This window comes from Motacilla alba, chromosome 5 (assembly GCF_015832195.1).
Source record: "Motacilla alba alba isolate MOTALB_02 chromosome 5, Motacilla_alba_V1.0_pri, whole genome shotgun sequence".
Taxonomy (NCBI): domain Eukaryota; kingdom Metazoa; phylum Chordata; class Aves; order Passeriformes; family Motacillidae; genus Motacilla; species Motacilla alba.
In genome coordinates, this window is record NC_052020.1 from 10,822,698 (window position 1) to 10,837,245 (window position 14,548).

The window sequence follows — 14,548 nt, forward strand, 5'->3', positions numbered from 1 at the left end:
AGTGTGTACTGAGTTAAGGCAGCTGTGAAATCTGCTTGGAGGTTAATTTTTCTAAACAGCTAGAAACAAAAAGAGGAGAAATGTAATACACTGCTGCCACAGACTGTGCTCTAGGACAGTTTTATTTTCTGGGTGGCAGCTGTCTGCTGCCATTTTACAGCACAAATGAGGGTTTTTTTTCTGCTCTGTCTTTGAATCACTCCGCCCCATCTTTGTTTCATTGTTTAAAAGTATGTTCATCCTGGAGATTTGAAGTATTAGTTTATTGTCTTTGCAGTATTCCTCTGTGCTGCCTAGCTCTGATCCCTTACATAGGACTCTCTGGTTATGCCTCCAGGGATTTAGGAACCTTGCCACAGCTGGTTCTTACTGCAGCTACAGGGCTTTTTTAAAGTGACTTGTGAGTTACTTGGCAAATACAACAGTATTTCATTGTGATCCATGAAGTAGGAAGATTAAAAGGAAAAAAACGTTCCAAAATGTGATGGTATAATTGTTTTAAATTTGGCTGAGTTGGAGGATTTCTGTGGGCACTTGACAGACTTCTCTCTGGTAGAATGTGAAAATGGGGAGGTGGAATTATGGTTTTACAGCTGCCAGCTTCTTGCCATCCTGTTCCTCTTTTCCCAGGCACAGGACCTCTCAATTTATATTTTTTTAAAATCTTCTACAGATAAATATTATTGTGTAACTTCTCCTACACACTTAATAAGATAATGTATTTTATTTACAGCAGTTGGTTAGAATAACAAATCCTGCCTTTTCTGTGTTCTTAAGTGGCCATAATAAAAAAGTAGTGGATTTTCTTTTCCTTGCACAGTGATCAGTTAAGCACTTTCCCATCTAACAGTGCCCTAGTCATATGTCATTATTTCCCTACCAGTGCTTGTGTACAATACTAGGCACAAGATCAGGTCATTGACACCAGAAAAAGCACATTCTGATTTCAGGAGCAAGAGCAACAGCACTGCTGAAACACGTCTTCACTCTTTTAATCTTTTTGCTGTTATTTTTAAATCTTCTGTAATTCTTTAGTATGAGAACTGTGCTGCTTGCTTCTTTAAACCCAAAACTCCCTCCATACCCTCTCTGAGTAGGTATAACTTATGGAAACATAGGGGTTATTTTGGTTTACATTTTCATGCTTCTTGCCTTTGTCCTTGCTTTTTGGCAGTAGCAGAATGCAGTCACTGTCACTTGCAGGCTGCAGCTGGGCAGGCCAAATCTTTGGGAATGGCTTAAGCCACATGGATATCCAGGATCAGAGAGCTGCTTTTGCAGAGAGCTCCCTGGCAGGAGGTGGCTGCCCACTGGATAGATATTCTGACCTATTGATGTTACTTGGTAATTAATTTGGAAGGCTGATACTAAAGTTAGCTTAATGACAGAGGGAAAAGTTGTATTTAAATTATCCTGCAGGATCAGACAGGGGGTTTTGTGTCATAGGAAAACACTGTTTCTATTTTAAGACTTGTGCTTCCAGATAAACTAGCTGAATACAAACCAGCTGCAATGTTTGTGTATCTATGGCTACATTTAAAGGTCCTTTAAAAACTGAAGAAAATAGGGTATGGAATAGAATCTTCTTCTTCCCAAAGCTTATCATTAATTCATCACTTCTTTGCAGTCAGGCTGTGATTAAAGATGCAAACCCATACGTAGGTGTGCAGGCAAAAGCTGGTGTCCAGGCAGAGCAGGGGAGTGTTACTGTGATGTTCATTGGTATTTCAGTCCAAACAAGCTTTTGGCAAAAACTTTAACCTGTTTAAGCTGTTCTCACCTGCTCTGGTTGAAAGGTCCTTCATGGCAGGTCTCCTGTGAGGCAGTAGATGGCAAGTAGTTCCATCAATAACCTTTTCCACCAGCACTGCTTGATATGAAGATTAAAAATGAAAAGCCTAAGTTGCAGAAATATGGGTGATGTTAGCAAAACCTGTGCTGAGTTCCTCTTAGGTTGTGGGGCTCTTTGCAGACCCCAAACTCTGCAACTTTTTTCCGAGACAAAATTAATCATGAATGCCAGGAACTGAATTTCTTGGCTTTTTTTTTTTTCCTGCTGTCTAAAGTCTTGAGTGCAGGCTGGCTAAAAGATAGAATCAAAGCCATCAACTTGGGAAATGCACAGTTAAGCTTAATTTTTCTCCAGAGTGTTTAGAACAAATGTTACTCTTGCAGTTTTCATCTGCCCTCTGTGACAGTCTGCAACAGCTTCTGAAACCTCAGCACCTGAGCCTGCCCATCCAGGTGTCTTTTTCAGTTTCACAGTGTCTGTAGTTCTGTGGAAGGAGAAGACGTGCATCCCCCACACCTTAATAGTCACAGGTGAAGGTTACTGACTTTTTCCTTTTCCTTGTATTCCCTCCCCATTCCTGGCTGGAATTGGATGTTGTTGCAGTATCATGAAAAGGCATCCTGTGTCTCCAGTTTGTGCTGTATTTGTAGCCTGACAGAAGGTAGGAATTGCCCTAGTTGTGTGGGTGTTTTATACCCTTCAGAGCCTGGCAGCTGGAAGGCAGTTGGGGTGTTTCACAGCAGCTGTATTGGAACACACATCTGGTGCTGCCTCCCCCTTCATGGGATTTCAAAAACCCTTGGAGATGACTCTGTAGTTACAGATGAGGAGGGTGCAGCGTTTGCCCAGCAGTGTGAACTGCTCTAGCCACCAGTGCTACAGAAAAAGATCTCTTAGTGTGTTGCACAGGTAGATTTAACACTGCCTCTAAGTTCCAGGAAGACATGAGTTGTTTTTACATTGAACTGAGGCTTTGGTCGTGCATTGCAAAGGCTAAACAAAGCTGATCCTTTTCATTTTCTGCATAGTTATTTCAGTCACACTGTTGTGTTGGCTGCTATACAGCATGCTTTATAGACATTTAAACACTCTTTGAAAAAATGTTTATCTGAGAGATACCAGATGCCTTGGGTTTCATCCAAGGCTTCCATAGAAAGCCCTGAGCACAGAGAAAAGAAATAATTTCTGATGTGTTTTTTAGCTGATTACAATATTGCTTTTGTATTCAAACTGGTGCTCCTGGTGACCCTGGTATAGGTAGCAGAAAGTGACTTAGCATGCATTAAGGGTTAGTTTGCTCATTTCCATATGACTTGTAGAATGACCTACTTTGGGTTGAGCTCTCTTTGTTGTTTCAGCAAAATGTGCTGGGTGTGCAGGTCTGGGTTTTCATTATGATGCCACTCAGCTAGCACTGGGTTTTGTGGTTTCTGTTTTCAAGCAACTTCACATTTCTTTAATTTAAATTCATTTACTTAAAAGTATTTGTGAAAAAAAAATTTAATTTTCTTGATCTTTTTCAGATTATCAGAGGCTGATGACAGTGGCAGAGACCATCACAGCACTAATGTTTCCATTTCAGTGGCAGCATGTGTATGTTCCTATCCTTCCAGCATCCCTCCTTCATTTTCTAGATGCTCCTGTCCCTTACCTCATGGGCTTGCACTCTAATGGACTGGATGATAGGTCTAAGCTGGAACTTCCTCAAGAGGTGAGAGGAGCTTGTCTTGATTGATTAAATACTGTTCATGACTATGAGGGGAGTGAGAAATGATCCAAAACACAAGTGCTAACTGTACCAGCCATTGTCAAGTTCTTGCTGGTTCTGATTTGGGATAGGTCTTTTTTTCTTGAAGATGCTGACAAAAATTTGGTGAAATAGATAAAGCCCTGCTTTTGAAATTGTATGCTCTGATAGAATTCAACTTTAATTGTAATTTTACAGGTACTGGGGTTACAGAAAGAACATTTTTGTGCTCTAAAAATTAGCCTTGTAATGCTAGGAAGTGCAGTGTGAACTCTCCAGCCGTGGCCAAAAGGTTGTGGTGGTGAATGAGAAGAGCTGGACTGGCATCAGCCCTGGGCTGGTTCCTGCTCTGGCATCAGCCCTGGTCTGGTTCCTGCTCTGTGGATTTAGCCTGGGTTTCCCCGCCCTGGACTTCTCTCTTGGGGTTTGGCTTGCATGGACCCAGCCTGCCAGGCGTGTGCACAAAACATTTCAGTTTTTCTGCTGGAATGCCAGCTTCAGTGTGCAGCAAAATGCCAGCGTGTACCTGAGCCTCTGCTGCTTGTTGGGCTGGTGCTGAGGAGCCCTGGGAGCAGCCCCGTGTCAGGGACAAGGAAATGCTCTGTGCAGGTTCTGCAGCTCATCCCTGGGGCTGGGACTGCCTTCAGCCTGCTTAGAGGTTGTCCTGATTTATTTGATCCTCCTGTTCACTTCACGAGCAGTCCTTGTAGGGATGTGCCAAAAGAGTTTAAGGGGTGGATTAAAGTTGGGGAGGATCAAGGCACTATCCAGGGCAGCAGAGGAAATGTCTGACCCCTGCTTACTTGTAGGTGTAACTTTTCAGGGGAGGAACTGTGTAAATCATGGGAAACACCCTGCTTACAGGCCCTGGTAGGATTCTCTGCTTTTTTCTCTGACTCTGGGTTTTCTTCTGTTACCATTTGCATTTCTGGGAAAGCAGAAGTGTGGCAGGCCCTGGGTTTTGTGGTGGTGCTGGTTTTTGTTTTCATTATCAGGCAGTGCTGCAGCATAGCTTGACACAAAAAAACCCCTTCCTTTTTAAAAAAGCTGCGTGAAATTAAAGACAAGATATTTTTGTGAACCTCCAGTCTGGTCTCCATGCCAACATTGCTCTTTTTCTCAAATCCATATGCTGGTAGTTTTCATTTGTTTTTCCTGGCAAGTTCAAAGTAAAACTTTTTTTTTTCAAACTGTATTTTTTTCTATGAAGACTGAAGTGTTTAATCTCTTGATTTCTTTATTGTCTCACTCTCTTTTTTTTAAATTTTTTTTTATTTTCCACTGGCGTAATTAATAACAGAGTATTGTATGTTCTTGCCATGAAAACAACAGTCTATTGCTTTGGTTTACTATTTTTCCAGAATTTTGGCTGTACTGACAGGCCTAATTAATATGGTTAGTACACTTTTTAGAGAGAATAGCTGATGAAATAAAATGCATGTGTGGATATGCATGTTAATATGCACCATGGATGTTTTCACTGTTACCACAAGCTTCTAAAAGACTGTCCTCCTTTTGTAAAGAACTTCCTCATTTAAAAATCACTGTAATACTTTCAACTAAATAAACATATTTTAATTTCAAATAGACATTTCAGTTATTTAAAAAGTAAATAGGTTTTGGAAGAGATTTATCAGGTTGTTTTGGAGGTTAAAATTAGGCAGTTGATCTATTTTTAGATGTTTGAAATGAAATCCAAGTACTATTAAAAAGTGCTCTGACACCTCAATTTACATTTTGTTTTACAGGTAGCCTTTTATGTGAAGCTGGAGGAGTAGATTTTTGATGGTATCTTACAGAGATGAGAATTGTCTGGGAGGGGAGGACAGGCAAGGCAGAAAGCAGCAGCAACATGCCCATGTGGTGGAATTTGCTGTGAGACTTCCTTGTCCTTCTGAAGTTTCAGCTTTTCTCTTTCTTATTTGAAGACTGAGCTCTTAAAACTTTGTGCCCAATGAGTTTGAGCTAGTCTGAGAAATCCCCTTGGTAGTCACTGCTGGGTAAGGTTTCTTGTGAGCTGTTGAACCCTTTGCATTGCAGGCTGGAGATGTAACTGTGGCATAGAAATGGACTGGAGACTCCATTCTCTTAGGAAATACTAAAAAGTTATCCTGTACCAATAGATTTGTTGATTCAAGGGGTTAAGTAGACTGGGAAGAACAGGAACTCACTATTATTGAGGTTTTCATTGTAGGGAGTTTGCTTAAAGAAGCCCAGCTAACCAAGAAAGAAACCCAAACAAACCCCCATAGAACAGCAAACAAAAACTGCCAAGGAACGTGAATAATGTGTTGTTGTAGAACAGTGGAAGAGGGCTTATGGATTCCATTATTTGTACTTCAATAGAGACAAATTTATCATCACTATCAGAGGGGCTGTTAATAAATTTAACATTGTTTATCTCTGAAGTTTGCAATGTATATCAACCTTTATGAACTCATCAGGGTTATATGAGGAGCTCCTCTGGGCTCCTGATATCAGATTTTTCCTCACTTGTCACAAAGGGTGTACAAAGAGCTGTTCTGTGTTGTAATTTATTCTGAGTTCTGCAAAAAAATTTTTTTCTTTGTCTTGAAACTGCCTAAGCTGCATCTCTCTGTTCCTAATCTGTTTATGTGGATGTGTGGGACAGCTGCTGTAAAAGAAAGCAATATCAGATTTAAGCAGGGACCAAAGAGGTGAGCTTTGAGAGAAAATCTAGTTAGTGCTTCTCAGTTGAAGGGCATTGTGGAAGAAAATAATATTGCTGTCTAGCACAGCATGGAGACCTCAGTGTCGCTGTAGACTTCTTCATTGTGGTTTTATAATTTAAAAGGACTAATTTGTCTTGATCAAAGTGTTTAAGCCTAATATTTTTAGGCTAATAATGTGAGAATACTGTCTGTCCCAACTCAGTTAGGTTTGGTTTGGTGTAAGTCTTGCACACATGTGCCCTAAGGCTTGTTTTGGTGGCAGCCTCCTATATTTGGGTCACAAGTGGTGTTTCCAGGGGATGCTTTGCCATGTGAGCATGGAATCCAGCTGTATTCTAGAAGTTAATGCTTGCAGCAGACGAGGATTAAAATCTCCAACAAAAAAGTTGTGTTAGTACAAAATTGAATTTTAGGCTGTTCTTTGGTGTCCTAGTTTAGGGCAAATTTGGGAGAAAACCTGCAAAAGGAGGCCCCTCCAGAAAGCAAACCCGCACGACCCCTTCCCCCCAACCGGTTCAGGAAGGATTCCTCGGAGAGAAGTGGAAAGAACCTGTTTATTTAACAGGCACAGCACCCCCCAGCACACAGAATGAACAATACTGGATGATAACACTCCTTCACCACTCTGAAAAGAATGACAAATTCAGAAAGTCTCTCTTGGGGGGTGGTTGCTCTGTTGTCAGTCCCTCTGGTGCTGGGGATGGCTGCTGCAAGCCACGAGGTGCAAGTTCTTAGTGTTTCCAGGTCCCAGTCCAGAGCAGGTTCGAGTAGTTCCAAAAAGGGGAAAAAAAAAAAAAAAAACAGTCCAGAGAAAAAGATTCGGACTGCTTAGCTAAACTAACTAATGAGCAGAAGCAAAAGCAAGAGCGAAGCAGGAGCAAGCAGAAGCCAGAGCAAGAGCAAAGCAAAAAGCCCAGCAAAAAGCAAAAGCTGCCCTATGTACTCCCTGTCTCTGTGTCCCGCCAGCCGTGGGGGAGCAAGCTGATAACAAAACCCAAAACAAAACATTCACTCTTCAGAGCCAGGCTTGAAGGCACAGAACATAATATCCAGCATAAACAGAACACACAAACGGGGATACAAGCATCATAACGTCACCCTAGGACATTTGGGTAGATCAGAAAGTCCCTGATGGAGAATTCACTGAAGACCACCAATGACCTGCAGAGCTGACTCTGTAGCCCAGTGGAGCCAGGAAATGCTGGGGTTTGGTGTGGAGTTGAGTTTCTTGTGCATGCCAGCAGCAGAGTGCTCGTTCTCACGGGTGCTGCTGCTTTTCTGAGGGCTCAGTGTGTGCATGAGCATCCTTGTGGTTTCCCTGGCAGCTGCATCAGGGCCGTGCGAGGAGCCCAGAAGGGAAGGGGAGGGCATGGCAAAAGCTGTGCTAGGATGGGGTGCTGCAGATGTCAAAGGGGAAGGGAAGAACCTGTAGCTGTTTCAGGTGTTGCTGGCAAAAAGTGTGCTTTGTTTATCAGTGAAACTGATCAATAGAAGTGGTTTTAGCAGCTTCCTCCCAGATCACAAACCTAGCAAGTACTGGAGTAAGATAGGGTTTTTTGATGTGTGTTTGCATTTCCTTCTAAAGAAACTTCTGCAGTGCTACAGAAATACATTTTTAACAAGCAAGTTAAACCATTTCATGCAGCAGGGTTTGTGTCTATGTCTCACCGCTGTAATTTAGGAGAATGGTAGAAATTGAAATTATTTTCAGTGGAAATAAGCCATGCTGACTTTCCAGCACTGGTGAAATCAAACAGAGTAGTATCTCATTAAAAAGCCTGTTTTTAATGAAGTGATCCCAAGGGTCTTGGGCAATAGCTTTTCCTGTTAGAAAAGTTGAAAGACTTTAAAACCTAAAATGCATTTTTTCTGCTAGTATAAGACAGATTATGTATATTCTCAGTGTTTTTATTTCAGCCATTAAAAGGATGATTCAGTGCTAAACCTGAAGAAATTCTGTGATTTTTAGTTTTGTATGTTGTTTCACGAGATAAAGGTCTCCTGAAAAGCCTTTTTTCTTCTGATGCGAACATATTAGACCAAGATAATTGTTGAAAGATCATCACTGCTTTGAGTGCATTCTCAGGCTATCTGCTGCTGCTTTGATCCTTGATAATACTGCAAACTTATTGACAAACCTCAGTTTTATATTTTCTTGTGCTGCAGTGTGAGCAGCCACCTGAGGAGTTTCTGGAGGCTGCGATGGATTTGAGCTGTAAGCTGCTTCACTCCCAAATTCTGGCCTGGCACGAAGTACAGCAGTGCTGACAATTATTGCAGGTCCCCATTTGCTTACAGGAGTGACACAGGAGCATCCTGCAGAACCCAGGCCCTCTGTAGACACTTGCCACAAGTCAGCCACGTGTGTACAGAGCTGCACGTCCACGTTCTCTGTGTGCTCTGTGTCCTGGGTGGTTGTTTGCAAGGTTGGGGCCAAGTGCTCAAAGGTGATGCAGGCTGGAGATGAGTGGGCTTCAGTCTTTCAGTGCTGTATTCAAGCAGAAGCTAAATCATTTCCTTCTCTGTGCTGTTGAGCAGAGCTGAAAGGAAGGATGTGAGCTTGATGCAGGCCCTGCTAGATCTGTGTGGGGCTTTGGCCCTTATTGTACCTGAGGTCAGACTAAAGAATTGCAATTGTCTTTTGCTTTTGGAATGGATGGGTGTGCTCCAGACCCCACTAAGGCCATGGAAGGTGGTGCTGTTGGCCTCGGGGAGCCAGGCACTGGCACTGATTTGCTTAGATTCACATTTCTAGGGTTTCTAAGGCTTTCACCTGGACACCCTGTTACTTGGAATGCTAAAAGTTTATGGGAAGGACAGGTTTTTAAGTTAGGGTGTGACATCCTTGTTCCTTAGTGTAATGTCTCAGGAGAACCTTTTATTGTAGGTGATGTAATGTGTCCTCTCCTGTGACAAGCTGCTGCTGAAGTGAAGTGGTGTATAACTGTTTGGGGTTTCTTTTGATAAGAAAACTGATACGTAAGCAACAAATAAAAGAATATGACTGGTCTAGAGACCTGAAATACCAAGTAACTAGCTTAAGGATGCTCTTTCAGTTATATCTCTGCTTAGGCATGTTGCCAAGTATCTTGTCTTTATATCATTTAGTTTTGTGTGAGTAAAATAATGAACAGTGTATCCACGTAGGGAGCTGTCAGCTATTCACAGCCCACTCAGCTGTGCTGCCTCCAGAGGCAAAATAACTAAGCCCTTGTGGCCAGAGAACTCCTCTATTTTTCTGCTTTGTGTACTTGCCCAGTTCCTAGCATCCAAAATGCTTTGGATGACCATAATTTCATAAATAATAAGTGCCTTGTGATTTTTCTTAGTTTTTAAGGAGGGGAGCCCTCTATCCTTACTGTATTCCATTCTGTTGGATGTACAGTGGAGCAGCAGAGTGAGATTGACTGCTCTGGCGTCTGTCACTGATGTACTTCAGATTTCATTTTCACAGAAAAATACTGCTTTGGTACCTCTTGAAGGGCTTGTGCATGGAGATGTTTTTGCCATTTCTGTTCCCTGAGGAGCATGACCTTTTCAGAAGTTTGTATGCAATTCTTGAGGAGGACCTCAGCTTCCCTGAGTTCAGAGAGGCTAAAGTCACCCAGGGAATCTTTGCTTATGGATAGTCCTCTATCTTATGTGCTATTAACCAGGCACTGAATAACTGCAGAGTGTCCCTGAAAATATTCTTTACACTCTATTTAGAGTGTTGCTGCACACTGACTTTTTAAAAAACGCTTCCATATAGGCCAGTGTCTGGAAAATGTAATTACAAGTTGCATGATAAGCAGTCATTATTAGGAGCTCAGAGTGTTTAAACTGTGTGTATTGCTCTTAGAGAGGAGACCTGCAGAAGGGAAAATCACATATTGGAAGAATTAACCAGGTGTTAGCCCAGATATTTATAAGCAATTTTAGCAAGCATTGAATTTGGCTTTTTCTTCCATTAGAAAGGAGTTGAATTTCTGGGTGAGGATTAGGATTTCTGCATTGGTAAGGTTAATGTTTGATTTCTTTTAGGCCAAGTGCTTTGTGGTTACAACCAAACTTACTAAGCAAGAGTGATGTTTTCTGCAGAATCTGATCCAAAAAGGAAGGAAAGTTGAATGGCATCAATTAAAGAAAGTTGTAAAAGGAAGTAATACAATTAAACTGTTTGAAGAGTTTCTTATTGAGTCTGTCTTGCCATTTTGCAGACTGCTTGAGGCAAATTCAATGCTTTTTGTTTCTCCCTCAGCACTGATTGGTAGGCATTGTGCCTGGTTTCAAAGCTTTCTTTCTCTCCTGTCTTGAAGTGCTTACAGTGTTTCTGACAAACGCCAGCTGACTTGACTTCTGATTGTCACAGAACCATGGGTACAGTGGGAGCCTTGAAGCTCCTCAGTTCAGGTGCTTGCTGCAGATGCTGCCTTGGAGCAGTGCTGATATTAGGGGAATTTCAGCCATCACACCTGCCCTGCATAAAAAGAAAAACTTTTTCTAAGGTGCACTAGAAACTGTTGGAGAATCAGTGTGTCAATTCTCTTGATCGACCTTGGATTCTTTTGCAACACCTAATTCAATTTGTGATTTAATTTCCAGTAAAGGATCTGTACAAGAGGTATTAAACTGTTTTGTGTGCTTTCCTTTGAGCAGAAGAAATCAATCTCCACATTGAAATGTTAGAACATTAGGAAATAGAGAACTGGACTTATGCTTTCCTTTGTAGCTACGGGTAGTATTGTAGCAGGGCATGAACTGGACTAGCCCTGTGCAAGCTATGGTGCAATATGTCCACTGGAGTTCTGCTTTAAGAATTCCTTTTTCAGTTTAAAAGCTGAAGCTCAATAAGATATTTGTGTTTTAAGGAGAGTTGACACCCTCTGTTCTGTAGACACCTGACACAAATACTAAATGTATATTTTCATAAGGTTACTTAAAGCAACAGGTCTCATCAGGCACAGCTTATTCTAGTCTACCTGTGGCCAGTCCCACAGAAATTCCTACCAGAACTCCTTGTAGCTCTGGTTTCTGGGATCATTCACCATTCATTCCATGTGAGGTTGATATCTTCTAATTATTTCTTTCCAATTCAATTGTGGTGGTGGTGCTTCCATCTGAATCACAGGAACTAACTGGATATGTCAGTTCTCATAGACCTGAAAAGTGTCTTTCCTTCCAAGCTGTAGTGAGGCCTGAATTCAGGTATGGCTCCTAGGATGATGCAATGCAGTTAGGTTGGAAGTACCCCACAATCTGGGTGAAATGGTTTGTATAGTGAAGGTTAAACAGAACAGTGACAGTCCATGTTGATTCTGCAGTGAAGAGAAACTGAAATGCTTCTACAGAAGAGCAAAGTTACTTCTCTGTTCTTAACTTTCCAGGCAGGTTTCACACATGACTGGGGTTCTTGCTGTGATGTGTGTAGTTATGTAATGTCTTGAATCCATTTGATTTTGCAATGCAGAAGCCAAAAGGGGAACCTTCCTGCTTGCCAAATAAAGAGTGAGGTAAACCTTGAAAGATGCAGAGCTTCTTTTGATCTTGCTGTAGAAGCCACATAGGTGGTTTTTATTTATTTTTTTTTTCTCACCTTGGTCTTTTTTGGTGGTAAATGAGTTGGAGATGGGAACAGAAAAACAGAATGGAAACTAGCTGGTTTAATTTTTCCCCTTGGAAACAAACTTTCTCATTCAAAGAATTGCTTAGCTGTCAGGCAATTCCCTTTTGTTGCTTGTGAAAAAAGAAGATAACTTCATTGCACTTCTGCAGTATCAGCACGCCTTTTAGATTGAAATTTGCTAAATCTTTTAGAGAAATGTACTGATAATCTGAACAACAGGCAGTCACCTGCTTACATACAAACATGTGTAAAATAGAATTGCATATATCCTGTAGTTAAAATTTACCTGTACATGTATGAAAAAAGCACACACCTGTACCTAATTTATGTTATAATCTATTTTGTACATAGTAAATGTCTGTAAAATTAGTCTTCTTTCTCAGTTACCTCCTCAAAAGACCTGGAAATGTAAGTGTTGTGTTACATTCTTCAGAGCCAACCAACCAGTTCAATTATGGTTAGGGCAACTCTGTTTTACAAAATAACCGAACAAATGCAAATGTATTTGAATCTTTAAATAAGCACAAATCCCAAAGTTGAGTAATGTGCTTAGTGATGCTGTAATGGTGTCCTGTTCTAAATTAAATCCCAGGCTAACCTGTGCTTTGTGGATGTAGACAACCATTTCATCGAGCTGCCAGAAGATCTACCCCAGTTTCCAAATAAACTTGAGTTCATTCAGGAAATTTCAGAGATTCTGATGGCTTTTGGAATTCCACCTGAGGGAAACCTGCACTGCAGTGAAAGTGCCTCTAAGATGAAGAGCCTCAGAGCATGTGACCTGGTTTCTGATAAAAGAAATGGGAACATAGCAGGATCACCTCTGAATTCCTATGAGCTGCTAAAGGAAAATGAGACTATTGCAAGACTCCAAGCACTTGTTAAAAGAACAGGTGTGAGTCTGGAAAAGGTAAGACATGAAATGAGCTGCACTCTCTGGTCCTGCAGTGGCAGATGGTCTGGAGTCATGGTCCAAAGATGCTGTATGTCTGTCTTCACTAGAAGGAACTCTCTGTCAACATGTTCTCAAACCTTGTGAGCACCTGTAGAGACAAGGACAAGCTTAGGGGAGAGAGTGAATGGGATTTAACCCTGCAGCATCTGGGAAAACCTTTGCTATCCACCAAGTGTTTCTTTACTGAGATAATGTGTTTAAAAATAGCACTTTGCCTTTTTTATTCTTTAAGATTTATTCTAAATTGGCAGCACTTTTTAATGAATTAAGTGGCTAAAATTGACATCTAGATAATGCTGAAGTTTGCATCTAGTCTTGGTTTCTATAAATATCTTTTTCATTCTGTGTAGAATATATATAATTTTGCTTATATGTAATACATATATATATGTATTACATATATTTACAATGGGGTTACTGTGATGCTTTTTCTGGGTAATGCTGTAGAGTTCATGAGTGTCTGATTCCCAGCAAATGGACATGCACTTGGTGATCCTGATTGGATTTTTTGAGTCATTAGAGTTGTGAAACAACAAACAAATGGCAGCCCTTTGTGCATAAAATATACTACCTGAAAGACCTGGGAGTTTTTTGAGCTTTTGTGGAATGAAGACTTTCACTGTTGGTGATTTTTTTCCCCCTGTGAATTGAATATCTTAATTTTATTGCTTTTTTCATAAATTTTAGCCCACACGATAACTGGAAATGCCTTTTCTTTTCTTAAAGATTACTTTGAGCTGTATAGTGGGGAATTGTGATTTACACTGCTAAGGGCTTAGGCTACAGGGAGTTGGCTACTAGCCATGCACAGCCTCTTGTTACTGTGCATTTCTGACTTCATTTGAAAGCTGGTATGTGTTTAACAGTTCTAAACCTGGAGCTGTTTCACACCAGGTATAGATTTGCCTAATATGCAGATTTTTAGGGGTTGTGAGAACCTCTGAAAAGCCTATGCAGGTGATTGAAGGGTAAGAGAAAGTAATTGAAGTCTGTGGCATACATGGGCATGCATATGGTTGTTGTTTACCCTTTTTAAATCCAAAACATATCCAGTGCAAACAGTTCTGAAGTAAGTTTTGGTTTATTATGAGAAATTTTCTAGGCAAAGGTTTCTGTCTGCATTATTTTTGATTTTGCTCTTTAAGTATTTTTCTTTCTTGAAATGTTGGCTTGAAGAGTAGCAACTGAATGGCAGATGAAAATCTTCTATACCTGGAATACCCGACAAAGCATCAATACAAATGATTTGTGTTTTCCCTTTCTTTTTCAGCTGGAGGTACGAGAAGAGACCAGTAGCAAAAAGGATCTTAAAATTCAGTGTGATGAAGAAGAATTCAAGATTTACCAGCTGAACATTCAGATTCGGGAAGTTTTTGCCAACCGCTTCACACAAATGTTTGCAGATTATGAAGTGTTTGTCATTCAGCCCAGTCAGGACAAGGAATCCTGGTTTACAAACAGAGAACAGATGCAAAACTTTGATAAAGTAAGTTGTAATAAAAAGGTACACTGATATGAGAGGTAAAACAGTGTTCAAACTTAAAGCTTTGTGTGTTGGGTCATCAAATGGAAAACTGTGCTTTCAAAATGGTAATTTCTTCTTTGAATTTCAGTGTTCCCAAAAAAGTCACATCTTAGGTATGTGGAAAAGTATATACAAATGCAGACCTAAAGAGCTGAAGATACTCTTTTAAGGATACTGTAGAAAAATGCAGCTTGCCCTAGAAAAATAGCTTAGAAAGGCTGACTTTAGGGC

The 14,548-nt window shown here is 40.8% G+C and overlaps 1 protein-coding gene across 7 annotated transcripts in view; it reads left to right on the top strand.

Annotated features, from left to right (window-relative positions):
* The window catches only part of DENND5A (DENN domain containing 5A), a 65,944-nt gene that overhangs the window by 24,268 nt on the left and 27,128 nt on the right, over positions 1-14,548 (top strand). For all 7 annotated transcript variants that reach the window (XM_038137367.1, XM_038137369.1, XM_038137370.1 and 4 more), the window contains 3 exons: positions 3,316-3,503; positions 12,430-12,747; positions 14,063-14,278. In XM_038137367.1, the coding sequence (XP_037993295.1) occupies positions 3,316-3,503; positions 12,430-12,747; positions 14,063-14,278 (722 nt within the window). The remainder of the gene's footprint in view (positions 1-3,315; positions 3,504-12,429; positions 12,748-14,062; positions 14,279-14,548) is intronic.